Source organism: Cyprinodon tularosa, unplaced genomic scaffold (genome assembly GCF_016077235.1).
Source record: "Cyprinodon tularosa strain WSP-4 unplaced genomic scaffold, ASM1607723v1 ctg209, whole genome shotgun sequence".
NCBI classification, from domain to species: domain Eukaryota; kingdom Metazoa; phylum Chordata; class Actinopteri; order Cyprinodontiformes; family Cyprinodontidae; genus Cyprinodon; species Cyprinodon tularosa.
Genome location: NW_024038774.1, coordinates 561,683 through 575,471, shown reverse-complemented (window position 1 = coordinate 575,471; position 13,789 = coordinate 561,683). Strand labels below are relative to the sequence as shown.

Genomic DNA, 13,789 nt, shown 5'->3' with positions numbered 1-13,789 from the left:
TCTCCTCGTCCTGTTGTCCTCTACCATTGGTCCGGCTGTATTTGAATTCCCTTAATTCTGATGATAAAATTAACAATGCAAACAGCAAAGAGAGGGCAAAGTCAACATGGCGAGACAGAGCTGCAGCAGGAAGAAATGGTGTCAGGGCATTGGTGCATAATTTAGCAAAGGAATCCTACCTGAAATTCTTCAATCATTCCTCTTATCAGTAAGCTGGGAGAACAAGCATGACCGGCATGAAATATTGACTGTCATTCTTTAACATTAAAAAAAGTATTCCTTCTTTGTTCTGCAGACATTGTGCAATCACTATAATATGCTCTGCTATTTACATAAATGTTATTAAAGTGGCTCCACACTCACTTACCTCAGTGATCCACTGACCAGACGCTAACGGAACCTGTTCTTTTCCACATTTAAAAAGGTTGCTGTTTGAAAAGAAAACCAGCAAATAGTTTTAACAGACACCAAAATAATAGCATTAGTCATATGCAGTTATTAATTAGCTTTTATTGTGCAGAAGTTTAATTCTGATAGAATTGCATCTAAAAGTGACTAAAATATTATAAAAGGGACAACAGTTTTAAAAAAAAGTTAAAATGACATCGCTTTCAAAGAGATATTTTTGCCATCATTATAAAAATGGTAAATCAGAAACTATTCAAACCAACATTGCCTTTCAGCAATGAACCCCTAATTATCATTCCTTCTAATTTTGTATAGTTTTATTTATTTATTTTCTTTTATTTATTTATTTTTTTTTTTTTGGTGATGAGCTCCACATTTTTTGGGTGAGAAGGCCACTGTGTCATCGCCCTAATCATTGCTCCCTTCATTTCTAGGCATAAGAAATATTATGGCCATATTCAAAGGTAACTGGGCTTTACTGCTCTAATCCAGATGAGAAAAGTAAATATTTTTTATAAAATGTTTTGTATTTTTAAACAATTTTTATATTATTGAAATACTGTTCTGATTCAGAATTTTGATTTTATATTTATAATGTTACTGTGATTGAATACCTGTATCTAGAAATATTTTTCTATTCTTCTCAGCTGAACCTCCTCTCATTCCTCCCCAAATACCAGTAGAAAAAATTTATTTCATAGTTTAAAAATAAAAAAAATGAAAAGATTAAAAGAATGTTCATGTCTTCTCTCTTTGTGTTTTTCAGGCATCTCAACAATGAGCACGCCCTGGACGACAGGAGCACGGCCCAGTGTCGGGTGCAAATGCAGGTCGTCCAGCAGCTGGAGCTGCAGGTATTGTCCCGCTGCTTGTTTTGGTCCAAATATTTACGTGCTGTCTCCTGCTGAAACTTCCTCCAACACCCTCCATCAGTCTGTCTGACACCAGCCGTGGGGTCACTCGATGGGGGCGGGGCTCGTCAGCAGAATTAAATAATTTTGCGCATTTGCTAGTAACCAGTCATTAAAAATGTGTTATGTATGCATGACAGCCAGGAAAAGATATATGAATAGCCTGAGGCTGAGTGGAGAAGATAATTGCATTTTGAATTTTACTGGGTTTTAAAGTTATTTATGACTTTAACTGTTTGGCACCAACAATAAAACACTTATGAAATGACTAGACAGCAAAGAGTGGACAGGCAGTCAGTGGTTAGTGACTTAGAGGAACAGGAAGGTTATTCTGGCCCTCAGAGTTACTTTATTATCGTCTAAGATACGGTTCCCCCAGAAAAATAATAAAGATGGGGATAAAAAAAAAAAAAAGCTCTGCTTTTCTAATAAAAAAAAAAACAGATAAAATATACTGCCTGAAAGAAACAAGACACATGATGTGAAAGTCTGCAAACATTTATTCAGTTAGATTTTCATCAGTATTTATGAACAGAAATGATATTAGTTTAACAGATCAGTGAAACTAAACCTAATGAGCTAAATTCTTTCTCACTTTAGGTTGTTTTTTCTTATTTGAATCATTCTACTTAACTTATATTAAAATAAAACACAAAATGATTATTTTAATGCGTAAGATATTGCTGAAATAATATTTGTAAATAATAAAAAAAAAAAATCTAAATGTGCAGATTATTTACACCGACTTCCTAAAGGCTAGCAAGCTCGTTTGTATCAAACTGGCTAAACTGGCTAGCATACTGTCCGCTATCCAATTTGCACTGGTAGCATGATCTGTGCCATCAGCTCATGTGCAATCAAATATTCTCCATACCGCCCTTAAATAATGTCATTGCAATAACAAAGTACTTATTTTGATCCTTAGATTATTAAAGCATGCTAAGCTAAATTGTATAACAACTATTAATAAAAATTTTAATGAGAGAATTAATGTGTTTACATTCTTTCATTATTAGACAGATCTAGAGCAGTCCGGCGAAATGTGGTTCCACCGTGTTGTTTACTATATTTTGGTTGTCATTTTTCTACTGTACTATATACAGGTAAAATTAAATGCAAACATAAAACCAAAACAACAAAAATTTTTTACTAATCTAATGCATAAAAATGTGCTTTTGGAAGTGGGGCAGAGATTACCTTTCAACGACTGGATTCTTTCAGCAAAGTCATTATCATCCCTTTACACAATGCAGTTTAGTAAAATTTTTTATTATCAGTCTTAAATAAGTAATTTTAGGCCTTTTTTTAAAATTTACAACCAATAACAACCCAAATGTAGTTTGCTGTGCATGCATAAATGGACCTATGATACAGATGACGGCAACAGTAAATATGACATGCTGACTAATGACTAGCACTAATGCTAAACTACCTAAAGTTAGCTACAAACTGAGAATTATTCAGTCGTGTGACAGTTCCCCTTTTTCCTACGTTCTTACAATTTGAGATGTAATAAAATCCATATTAAGAAACCAGATTTAGCATTTTATTCTTGAGCCCCAAACAATAACATATGGTTCAAATGGGATTTGCAACCACAGTTTCAGTCATAATTTAGACATTAAATTTCTGAGCTCAAATTTAGGTAAAATATACAATTTACAAAGTTTTTATTGTATAAAATTTGAAACAATTAACATAATTTTCTTTAAAGTAAAATGATGAGTCCCTCTCTAAAATAAACTGATCAATTAAAAACATCAGTCCAACTTTTAGCTTCTGCAGCAGTTCAAGAGCGATGATTTGTTCCAGACGTTGAGGCTTTGTTCATTTGTGGTTCAGTCACTGGCCACATAATTGCCCCAAATTGAATGATATTAGCATCAGTTAATAGCTGAGAACAGTTCTGGTTTAGGAGGAAGTTAACCTTAAAACAATGAGATTTCAGTTGCTCGTACGTTAAATCGTGGCAGCGTCTTGTTATTTCTGCTCTGCTGGTTCGTCATCCAAAAAGGATCGGTGAGGCTTCAGCAGATGCAGGCATCCTCTGCATAAGTTGAACTGGCAGCTTAAACAGCGCTGATTTTCAGACAGGTAGAAAGGAATTGGTTTTATAGTTGCGAATGAGACATTTGATTTTAGTAATGGAGACTTAGGCTACAGGAATAAGCATTTATAATACAAGTAATTACAGTTCTCTCACCCATAAAACCCCGTCTTTCATTTGCTCATCATCAAAAACCTTTCCGTTTTAAAATTGTATCTGAAGGTTTATGCCTGCGTCTGTTCATTGTGCTTTCTCTTTTCTTATAATAGCTAGCGAAAGACAAAGAGCGACTGCAAGCCATGATGACGCATCTTCATGTCAAGTCCACAGAGCCCAAAGCCACCCCGCAGCCGGTGAGCAGCAACCCTGTCATGCATCTCCCTCTCCCCTCCCCCATTCCTTTTGTTTGTCTTAATTGGCACACATGTATTCATTAATCCCTTCCTCCATCTTCTTATATATCTGCTAAATAAAAACAGCTGTTCTCTTGAGGGAAGCAGTAAATATAGTTTGGAGCACATCTGCTGACATCTGAGATTCAATTTGGTGCCGGTGATGAACTGGATGCGCGCTATGAAACGGCCCCCCGTCTCTGCAGCAGAGAGTCATTTCCTCTCCAAGCAAAAAAATCTATGAAACGCCAAAAATGTATATAGAAGAATTAAGATGCGTTATGTTTTGAGAAATAAATATACCTATAGTTTAAAAAAATGGTAATGCTAATAAATTATTCACCATGAAAAAGTTGAAAATGTTTAAAATGCAAATTAAAAATCACTTTCAAATACATGAAGGAGTAATTCTATAGAAATTCTGGTATTATTTATTGATATATTTATTAAGGGCAGGGCTCATGTGATAATTTAGGTCTCTCTGTAGTTAAAAAGTTTCTAGAACTTACTTTATGACTTTACTAGACCCTAATGTTTAGTAATCTATGCTTAGAAAAAAAAAAGATTTTGTTTTGGTTTCATCTTTAATATTAGAAGTTTCATTCCAGTTCTGCAGAGTAAACATGAAAATGAGAAAAGAAACCAGATTTTTTTGTAAAGGGGAGAAACTGATTTTAATTTATTTTTCTCAACATTTTCCAAACATACCTATTCCTCTCTGAGTACAGTATAACATTAAGCTCACTGCTAAATCCTTATGCTATAGGGCTTAAGGCTTTGCATCTGGCGTTTAAGTGTCGGCTTTATTTTGTCATATTAAAGATTGGGCCTCACCCTCATATTTCAGTCCATATGACAGTTCATTCAGACAGCCAAATGAGCAGATATAATTTTACTGCAGGGCATGAATGTAAAATCATACTCACACATGCACATAAATGGACGATAAACATGCAGGAGTCCTGTCCCTGCGCTGTTTGGATCATTTATTTACAGTGAGGAGGCTATTGACATCCGGAGGCTGCGTGTGCGCATTCTACACACACAACATCAGCGCAGGTAGTCAGTCCACAGTAAGCGCCTGGAGATGTTGAATGACAATAAGCTGTCTCTTAAAGCCGTGCCTGTGTGATTGTGTAGATTAGGGTTCAGAACGAGGGCTCTGACACAGGGACATTTGTATATGAAAAGTGGTTGGGGCGACAGATAGCATCTCGAGTTCGCTGCCTCTCCTCCCTCCCCTGGGCCCCGGTAGAATGGCTGTGTCAGAGCTCAGTGTTAACACTCTCAAGGGGGTGAGCTGGGATTTTTTTTTTTATTATTATTATTCAAATAAATAGACTCACATTCTCTGAGGCAGTTCTGCCTGCTGCGAGCTGCTGTGATGAAAATGTCTGAGTTTGGCTGGGTGAGTGGAGGACTTACACAGGTCAGAGACCATGGTCCCAGTGAGGCTTGAAGGAGATTGCATCACAGCTACCTGCAGATAGGAGGTAGAGTAAAATTATCTCCTGAGATGACCTGAAATAGATCCGCTTTGAACAGTACAGATGAGTCCTTCCTGTAAATGCAGCTGCAGTTTTCCTTTGGCGATACACACCAATGGAGGAATGCTGTTTGAGGAGCATCACAGCAAAGCAGCTCCCTTGAACCTGATGATTTACATTTTTTAGTAGAATTAGGTTTGTAACCAGATATTTTCAGATATTAGAACAGCACAAAATGTCATGTAAAACTGAGATGTGTCTCATAAAGTGCTTTTCAGTCATAAAGTGCTTTTCAGTTATCTGTTTAGGTAACACCAAGATATTCCGTTAAGGTGTTTGCTTAAACTTTATGCTCTTAATTTGAAATAGAAAGGGAAGTTGTTTTTCAGCTAACTAGTTTTTTTTTTGCTCTTTTTTGAGGTCTTACTTGATTTAATAATCTAAAATATAATAAAAAATAACCTAAAGTAAAACTACAGATATTTAGAAACGTTTCTATACATCAGCTCTGTCTGCATTTTAAATTTAATGTCAGCAGAGATTTCTCCACTGTGGTATAATAAATATTAACATAAAGCAGGTAATGACACTGCATGTGTCTACTGGCTTTCTGTGCTTGAAGGTAAGACCACAGTGAGGCAGACTCTTTTCAATGATTGTCTCACTTGAGAAAGTTATTAATGTGTTTTTTATCTAATTTAATCCAATGTAAAATAAATTGTACTATCCATATACATACATTTTTGCTCAGGATCTTTAAATAGAAACAGGCATTGTTTAAAAATCTATTTAATTTGAAGCTTTATTCTGTTAAAGTAAAAGTGCATCACAATATTGGAAGTACAATAAACCCACAATATATGTACAGGTCAAACCTGGATTCTTAAACATGGGTAAAATCTCGTCTTGTTGCTGTAGCCTAATATCTAACATCGACTCTTTTCAAGAACTGAAAATATGCTTTCTCTCCTAGTCAGAATCTGTGCTCACAAACGAACAGGAGTCATCACATTTTCTTTTCCTGACTCTGGGCATGGTGGGGGCAGGAAGAAGATGAACACAAAATGTGCCACATTAGCGATGCATGTTTCTGTGTGTGTATTTGTATTTTTCTCTGTGTATGGGGGGATGGCTCCGCACAGTGTCACTAAGCATTCTTGTCAGAAATCTGACCTTTTACGCCATACATAATTAAGGAGGGACTTTTTGTTTATTTTCTTTAGCAGCTTGCCGAGTCAAAGCCAGTATAATTAGATCACCAATTACCATTTAATTAATTTCAGTGTGAAGTCTCATTTTGTCCGGGAACTGGAGTGAGACCAAATGGTGAAGCAAACAAAGGCAAGGCTATTACCAGCCTGTCTGGCCTATTGTTGGAGCCTCTCTGTGTTTATGGCCAGGGAATATGGATGAAACATGAAACAAAGCCCGCTAATCCACAGGAAGAGAAGTCAACACGACAGACTCCTTCTATTGATAGTATTGTGTCAGAAACACGCAAACCCAAGAGTAATTTATTTTCTTCATGTTTTCAGAATAACACATCTCTCACTACCGTTTGTGTGCCTGTGTGCAGCTCTGCCGAAACCCAAATCATTTTGGCAGACTCTGCCAAAAAAATACAGAAAGGGAAAAAAGATAGCATTTAGTCTGCAAAACATAAATAGACATTGTGAGGCTTTGGACAAGTCTGTTTTAACAGCAGATTTAAAAACCACTAATTTCAGAGAGAGTTGGTTGCTATTTTTATATCTGATAAAAACTGAAATAAAATCAAAACAAATACTTTAATTACAGAGATTACACTGTTATTTTTAATTCTGGGATGTTTGTATCTATGCCATTTGCTGCACTCACATTTCCAAATATTAAGTTGTTTTGCATCACAGTTGTACTCCTTAATAAAGATATTGTAGCCAGATGTTATTATGTATAAATCTTATTTGGTGGAACCGTATTTATATTTTTTGGCTCTGATTTTTTTGTACTTTTTGTCATCACTAAAATCATTATTGCAAAATACAAAAAAAAATATAGCCATTGTTACTTTGCATGTGTTAATAACACATTATATTCAGCTGTACTGATTCAGAGTAACAAAAACCTGGCAGGGTTAAGAAGAATATTTTTCTTTAAAATGGAGTGTAGTTGCTGTCAGCATATGACAGGTAAAGTCAGTATTAGTGGTCATTATTGGTCCTTGACAAAGAAAGAGGAAGATTTACAGCTTTAAAGAAGCGCTCACCTGTTTGAAACAGCGTTTTGGGAGAATACGGAAACACTCAACTAGCTCACTAGCTAACCAGTCACCATAAAGTTGACCTCTGCTTTGCAGCAGATTGGTGCTACTTATTTTTTAAATGTTATTTACAAAGTCTTCTGTTAACTCTTTGTTTATTTTACACTGAACAGTTTTATTTTATTGTGAAATTGCCAACGTGAGTATTTTCAATGGCTTTCTACCTTCTATTTAATGAGGCACAGCCACTTTAATAAGGATTCATTGCTCATAGATTACGAAAAAATCTGATTTTAAAATAATATTTTTTGTGTAAACAAAAATAATTCCAAAATTTCCCCCAAAATATTGCTAAAATAAAATATATTAACACTGCTATCAAGTATCGACTCGTCTTGTGATGTATCTTTAAGCCTTTCTGTAAGGAATTAGAAACTGTCATCACTGCAGACCTATAATGAGTGAAACTCTAACATCTTTTCCTTTATAGTTATGTCAGGTCCCTTTATTCAATCTCTTTATTTCACTTTCTGTATTTTCTTCTTTTCCTTCTTACAATCTTAAGTCATGTTTCATTTGGAAGCTGGCCTCCTTCTGCAAATTAGCAATTAGAACAATTTTGTGGGAATATGTATATGTGTCATTAGTTTTCCTGCCAATTATTAGCTGGAGCATGGGGTCAGGCAAGAATTTTCCACTTGACTGCTGCTCCAGTACAGAGGCTTGGCTCTCGGCTCAGAGCTGCTGCGGCTCTTGGAGAAAAGCAGAAGAAAAAAGAAAGAGAACCATGCTATACCTTTGGAGCACTTGCAATAATTAGTTTACCTTGTAGCCATTACTTCTTAAATCCCACTTTCGCCTCAGCTGACCCAACCCATCCCAGCTCGCAGACCTCAGCGCTGAAACCAAAGACTCTCTTCAAAGTGCTGCCTGCAAAGACACTGTGGGTTCTTCATAACAATGGCCATCATGAACCTAATGATGGAGGTCACTCAGGCCCGGTAGTTAATCATCAGATCACCTCTGTAAGCACTTCCTAATTAGAGTCCTCACGATACAATTCCAGCTTGTAATTAGCCCAGATTGGCTTCTTCCTGTGGCTTCCTTATTAGCAGGGCTGCTCAGCGGTAGGTGAGAATCAACACTGTCATTTTTCAGCGCTGCACCGGACACCCATCTCTCCTTCACATCTCAGTGCCCAGGAGTGGGCCCTAAGCCGTGTGTGGCTGAGGTGGCAGGAGGGGAGCAAAAGATGAACCGGAGAAACTGAAGGGGGGTGCAGGAGGTTGTAATCTAAAAACTAACTGGCTCTGTATGGTTTCCCTTACTTAGCTCAACCTCGTCTCCAACGTCACCTTGTCCAAGTCGGCCCCCGAGGCTTCTCCTCCTCTGAGCCTCCCACAGACCCCCACCACCCCCACGGCGCCCCTCACACCTCTCTCCCAGACCCACTCCGTCATCACAGCCAACAGCCTCCACAGCGTAGGGCCGATGCGACGGCGCTACTCTGAAAAGTACAACATGCCCATCTCTCCAGGTAGGCTGGACCTTACAACCACAATTATTCACTTCTTGTATATTCGTCATGTTACGACCCTCCAACTTTAATGTTTAACTTTTTTTTTTATGTGACAAAGAAAAATAAAACTGGCATTTAAATCTGAGCGAATACAAATCAGAGGCATCTAATTTGATATTTTGACATAAAAAAAGGTAAAAACTGACCCTGGACAAGCAAAATGTTACATGCTGGAAAACAAGGACCACCCCTATTGTGACACATGGTGGTGGCAGCATAATGCCTTAATAGTAACTTCACAAGTTATTGCAGTGCCGCATTGTAAAGCACTTGGACATGCCATGACACTTGTCAGAGTTGGCTGGTAAATAAAGATGAATAACAAACAGTGATATAGTTTAGATCATAGCAGGCTCAGCTGTTAGAACGGCCTAATCAAAGGCCTATACTTAACACATGAACTGCCCCTGGTGGTTGTATATGATTGAAGATTTAAAAAAATATTATTACCCTTCCACTTCATAGTTAATTGCTTCACCATGCAGCTTTAAAACATGAACTCCTGATAAAATGCGTTACGTTCTATATTGCTGTACAATGTGAATGTTTCGATTTTACCTGGTTTGATTTTGTTTCCTGTCTGCAGATATCAGTCAGAACAAAGAGTTTTACATGAATGCAGATGTTAGGCCACCATTCACCTATGCCTCGTTAATAAGACAGGTAAGGAAACCACCTCATATATTTTTTTATTAAGTTATTGAAATATTATTTCAGTCTAATCCCATCATTGCTTCTCATATTTTGGTGTGGTTTAGACAGACGATCTTCTGATCAATGTTCAAATAAATGCAAGAACAGACCCTGGCCTAAACACTCTCATTGACAGCTTAGTTTGATCAGGCATTTAGCCCCTGTGATTGCTAGCAAGCTCATTTTACACAACAGTAGGGATGAACCTGTTTTAAAATGGCTGCTCAATTATCGCTCCACAGCAGAAATCAAGGATCTCAGGAATTAATCTGAGTCGTCCATAATTGCTGCCCTGTAATCTGCCTGAGAAATGTTTTCCACTCGCCCTTCATTTATACCCACAAAAGGAAAATGTATTCAAATCTGCCATTTTAATTTAAAAGCTCTTCACACTTCCAGAAATAGGGAAATGCCTTGTGTTGTCTGTTTTTTTTCTCAGGAGGGAAACTCCCACAGACATACTTGGCTCTTCCTAAATTATTAATGGTTTTGCGAAGTGGGCAAAAGTGTAAATGTTTCCCTGTCACTTCTCCTCTTCCAGGCAATCCTCGAATCCCCAGAAAAGCAGCTAACACTAAATGAAATCTACAACTGGTTCACACGAATGTTTGCATATTTTAGGCGCAACGCAGCAACATGGAAGGTAAGCATTTGTTAGTTTTTTTTGTGGGTTTTCTTGAACATCTACCAATAAAGGCAGAGACTATAGAATGAAAGAATAAACCCACATTGACCCAGATTGTTGAAACGCACCACCTTATCCGTCCAGGAGAACCGTTTTCTTTAAACATGCAAACAAAACCTGCATTTAGGAAATGGGGGAAAATAAATCAGTGGTCTTGTATAGTGTGTTGTTGGTGGGTGGCATTGGTCAAATGCTTCCCAACTTTGAGCAGCTAGTCCTCCTCCTTGGCCCCAAAAACTCACAAGCCAAGCAGAACGGCAGTGATGAAACACTCACCTCCACCGAGCCAACAACCCGGACCACGCCTCAAACATAAATACGCTCTCATACACACATACACAGCATCACCACCCTGCTCCACCCGTGTCCTCCATCAGCTCACACACTTGCTGACAGCTCTTCCATAGGGGCAACCTGGTGTTATAAACACTGGATTCCTGCTCCTGCAACAACAAAAGGATGATTTATGAACATCTGCTTTCATTATTTTTTTTTTACATCCTTTTCTTTTTGGGATTTAAACCTTGAAATTGTAATCGCTTTTCCTGGCACCCTGGTGAGGAAGTCAAAATGACCCGAAATGTTCTGGTCAGTGAAAACATTTATTTTGACATGTCTGGGTTACGGTTTAAAATTGCAACCAGAAACAGAAGATTAAGAGAACAGAAATAAGTTGTTCCTCTTTTTTGCTGTTAAATGGGTACAAATTTAGGTTTCTTGGATTTTTTTATTTCTCTTTTGAAACTATATTAGGATTGGCTATTAGAGCAGCATCCAAAACACGTTTCCCAGCCTTTTATGGACATTATATTTCATTAGTGTTAGTAAAGTAACAGTATCCTTATGTAAAGTAGACCAGAGGTTGGCATCTTCACTCCTTCATTTCTCCCTGCTACAGCGCCTGATTTAAATCACTGAATTTTCCCCACAATCGTTCACCAAGTTCTGCTGTATTCTTCTCATGACCCACTAATTAAAGTCTGGTGTACTCAAAAAAGGAAACTTCTAAGCCATGCTGAACACTGACCCTCAAGGGCAGGAACACATTTCTTAAGTTAGCGTAAAAGACTGCTAGCAGTTCTAAATGCAGCATGTAAATTGACGGATTGACATTGAACTCTCATAAAGCTAAAAATGTTTAGCCTTTATGTTATCTGCTACAAATCTTACTCTCTCTTACTTAAAGTAGCTCACAGTTTTTTTCTCTGGCAGAGATTTTGTGTGGTGTATTTACTAATCCAGAAAATATTGGTCAGACTGAGCCTCCAGAATTCATCACTGCCAATAAGAGCATCCTCTGTCAATGATCATTTTTCTGAATTATTTTTGCTCAGTCTTCTCTTTGTCTATAACTAAGTTTTATTGTACTCAATGTTTTTTTTTTTCTCCCTGTTTTTTGTTTACATCAACTGCAGAATGCAGTCCGGCATAATCTTAGTCTTCACAAGTGTTTTGTGCGAGTAGAAAACGTAAAAGGGGCTGTGTGGACAGTGGATGAAATAGAGTTCCAAAAGAGACGGCCTCAAAAGATCAGCGGGTATGTTTGGCCTCTTTAAGCCCTGACTGATGGAAAGAAGCTGCTGCCAACCACTGCCGCTCCATTTCATTGTCTGTGTGCCACAGTGTCCAAAGTTCCTGCTTGCTTTGGCGTGTCGCCCCTCCTTTCCACCCTCACCCTGCTTCTCATGCTCTCAGAAGCCTTTTGGTGATGCCTCATAACTCAAAATGGCTCATTGTGACCCTTTCCCCTCCTCCTTGTGTCTGTCTATCTGTGTTTGTCCCTCATCTGTGCTACTGATCACTGCATCTGGCTGCTGCCCCCCCACTCCATGCTGGCTTGCTTTCCCAGGGTGCCGTTCGCACCAACCTTTCCCTGCATAAGTGCTTTGTGCGAGTAGAGGATGGGTTTGGGTCATATTGGACTGTTGATGAGGAGGAGTTTAAGCACGGCCGCCACGTTCAGAGAGGCCGCCCTCGGAAATGCGCCGCAGATGAGAACTTTGAGGAGCTGATCGTACAGTAAGCACCTCAACCTGCACTGCAAACCTCCAATGCCCCCACCCTCTTCTCCTCTCAGCTCTACCTGCATGCCCCCCTCCCTTATGTTGCCATTATGCTTTTTGTGTTGAGCTCGCCATCAATCATGCTTTCACAAGATCTGCCTCCATCAACCTGTTCTTCCTTCCCATGAAAAGCTAAGCGTTGCAAACAGTTGTGTGGTATCACAGAGTGATTGAACATCTCAGAACTATAGCCTTAATATCCACATTACCACACCAGTAAATGTGTTTAGTTTGAAGTGCATTGATTTCTTTTTATGAAATCAGATCCTATATGTGAGCTGAGACATGAGTCTGTGGTTGTAACTTAATTTTTCTGTTTGCAGAAGTCCAGCACTCGTAAAGAACATTCAGACCAGCCTGGGCTATGGTCCAACTCTCTCTGCTGCCTTCCAGGTAAAAATAATAAGTGACTTCATCTCTAGCTGCCTAACTCCCAACTTCAAAAGACAGAGAGGAAGAAGTCTTTGTCCATCTTTTCTGCTCAGTCTTTGTTTTTAAGGCCATGTTCTGCTATGAGAAGAGTGATGGGCAGCTGGGGAATTGCTGACAGCTCTCTTCCCTTTCACATTTTATGCTTTTGGTTTTTTCTTTTCAGGCTTCAATGGCAGAAAACAACATACCTCTATACACTACTGCTTCCATTGGAAGTCCCACACTCAACTCCCTGGCCAACGCCATCCGTGAGGAGATGAATGGAGCGATGGACCATGGAAACAGCAACGGGAGTGACAGCAGCCCAGGACGCTCGCCCCTGCCAGCTATGTGAGTGGCGCTCACACTTTCCACCTGCAGAACAAACCGAAAAAAAAAGAAAAGCCTGGCTGCATATTTGAAGACTTAAAAAAGAGCCTCTCATCCTTTGATGTTGTCCACATTTACTCATGTCACAACCAAATCTTTCAACGTATTTCAAAAGGATGTCATGTGGAAGGTATCTATTTATTCAGGCGCCTTTAGGCTTAATAGATTTACAACCAAAAGTTCCTTTAAAACCCATCATTAAAAGATGTAAAAAGATAGATTTACTGAAGTACAGTCAGGCTGCTTATACCAGGGCTCTGCAACCTTTACAATTCAAAAAAACGTTTTTGACATCGGACACGTTAAAGCCAAAAATGCTTGCAGCTTTTTTTTTTTTTAGAGCCACAAAAATTACATTTTCTTTTTTTTTTAACAAAAAGATTACTTATTTTTCATAAATATCAAACACAGAAGATTTGTCCAAATTTGCCATTTTAAATTTCTAGGTTTTAAGATGAAGGAAAGAAAATTGCAAAAAGTAAAT

At 38.3% G+C, this 13,789-nt stretch overlaps 1 protein-coding gene across 15 annotated transcripts in view; it reads left to right on the top strand.

The window, feature by feature from the left end:
* The window catches only part of foxp1b (forkhead box P1b), a 232,979-nt gene that overhangs the window by 210,082 nt on the left and 9,108 nt on the right, over positions 1-13,789 (top strand). For 11 of the 15 annotated variants that reach the window (XM_038285226.1, XM_038285225.1, XM_038285233.1 and 8 more), the window contains 8 exons: positions 1,175-1,262; positions 3,636-3,719; positions 8,817-9,021; positions 9,650-9,726; positions 10,298-10,399; positions 12,291-12,460; positions 12,828-12,897; positions 13,100-13,266. In XM_038285226.1, the coding sequence (XP_038141154.1) occupies positions 1,175-1,262; positions 3,636-3,719; positions 8,817-9,021; positions 9,650-9,726; positions 10,298-10,399; positions 12,291-12,460; positions 12,828-12,897; positions 13,100-13,266 (963 nt within the window). Of the gene's footprint in view, positions 1-1,174; positions 1,263-3,635; positions 3,720-8,816; positions 9,022-9,649; positions 9,727-10,297; positions 10,400-11,856; positions 11,979-12,290; positions 12,461-12,827; positions 12,898-13,099; positions 13,267-13,789 lie in introns of all 15 variants that reach the window. The other 4 variants (XM_038285238.1, XM_038285234.1, XM_038285239.1 and 1 more) reach the window with 1 other exon arrangement.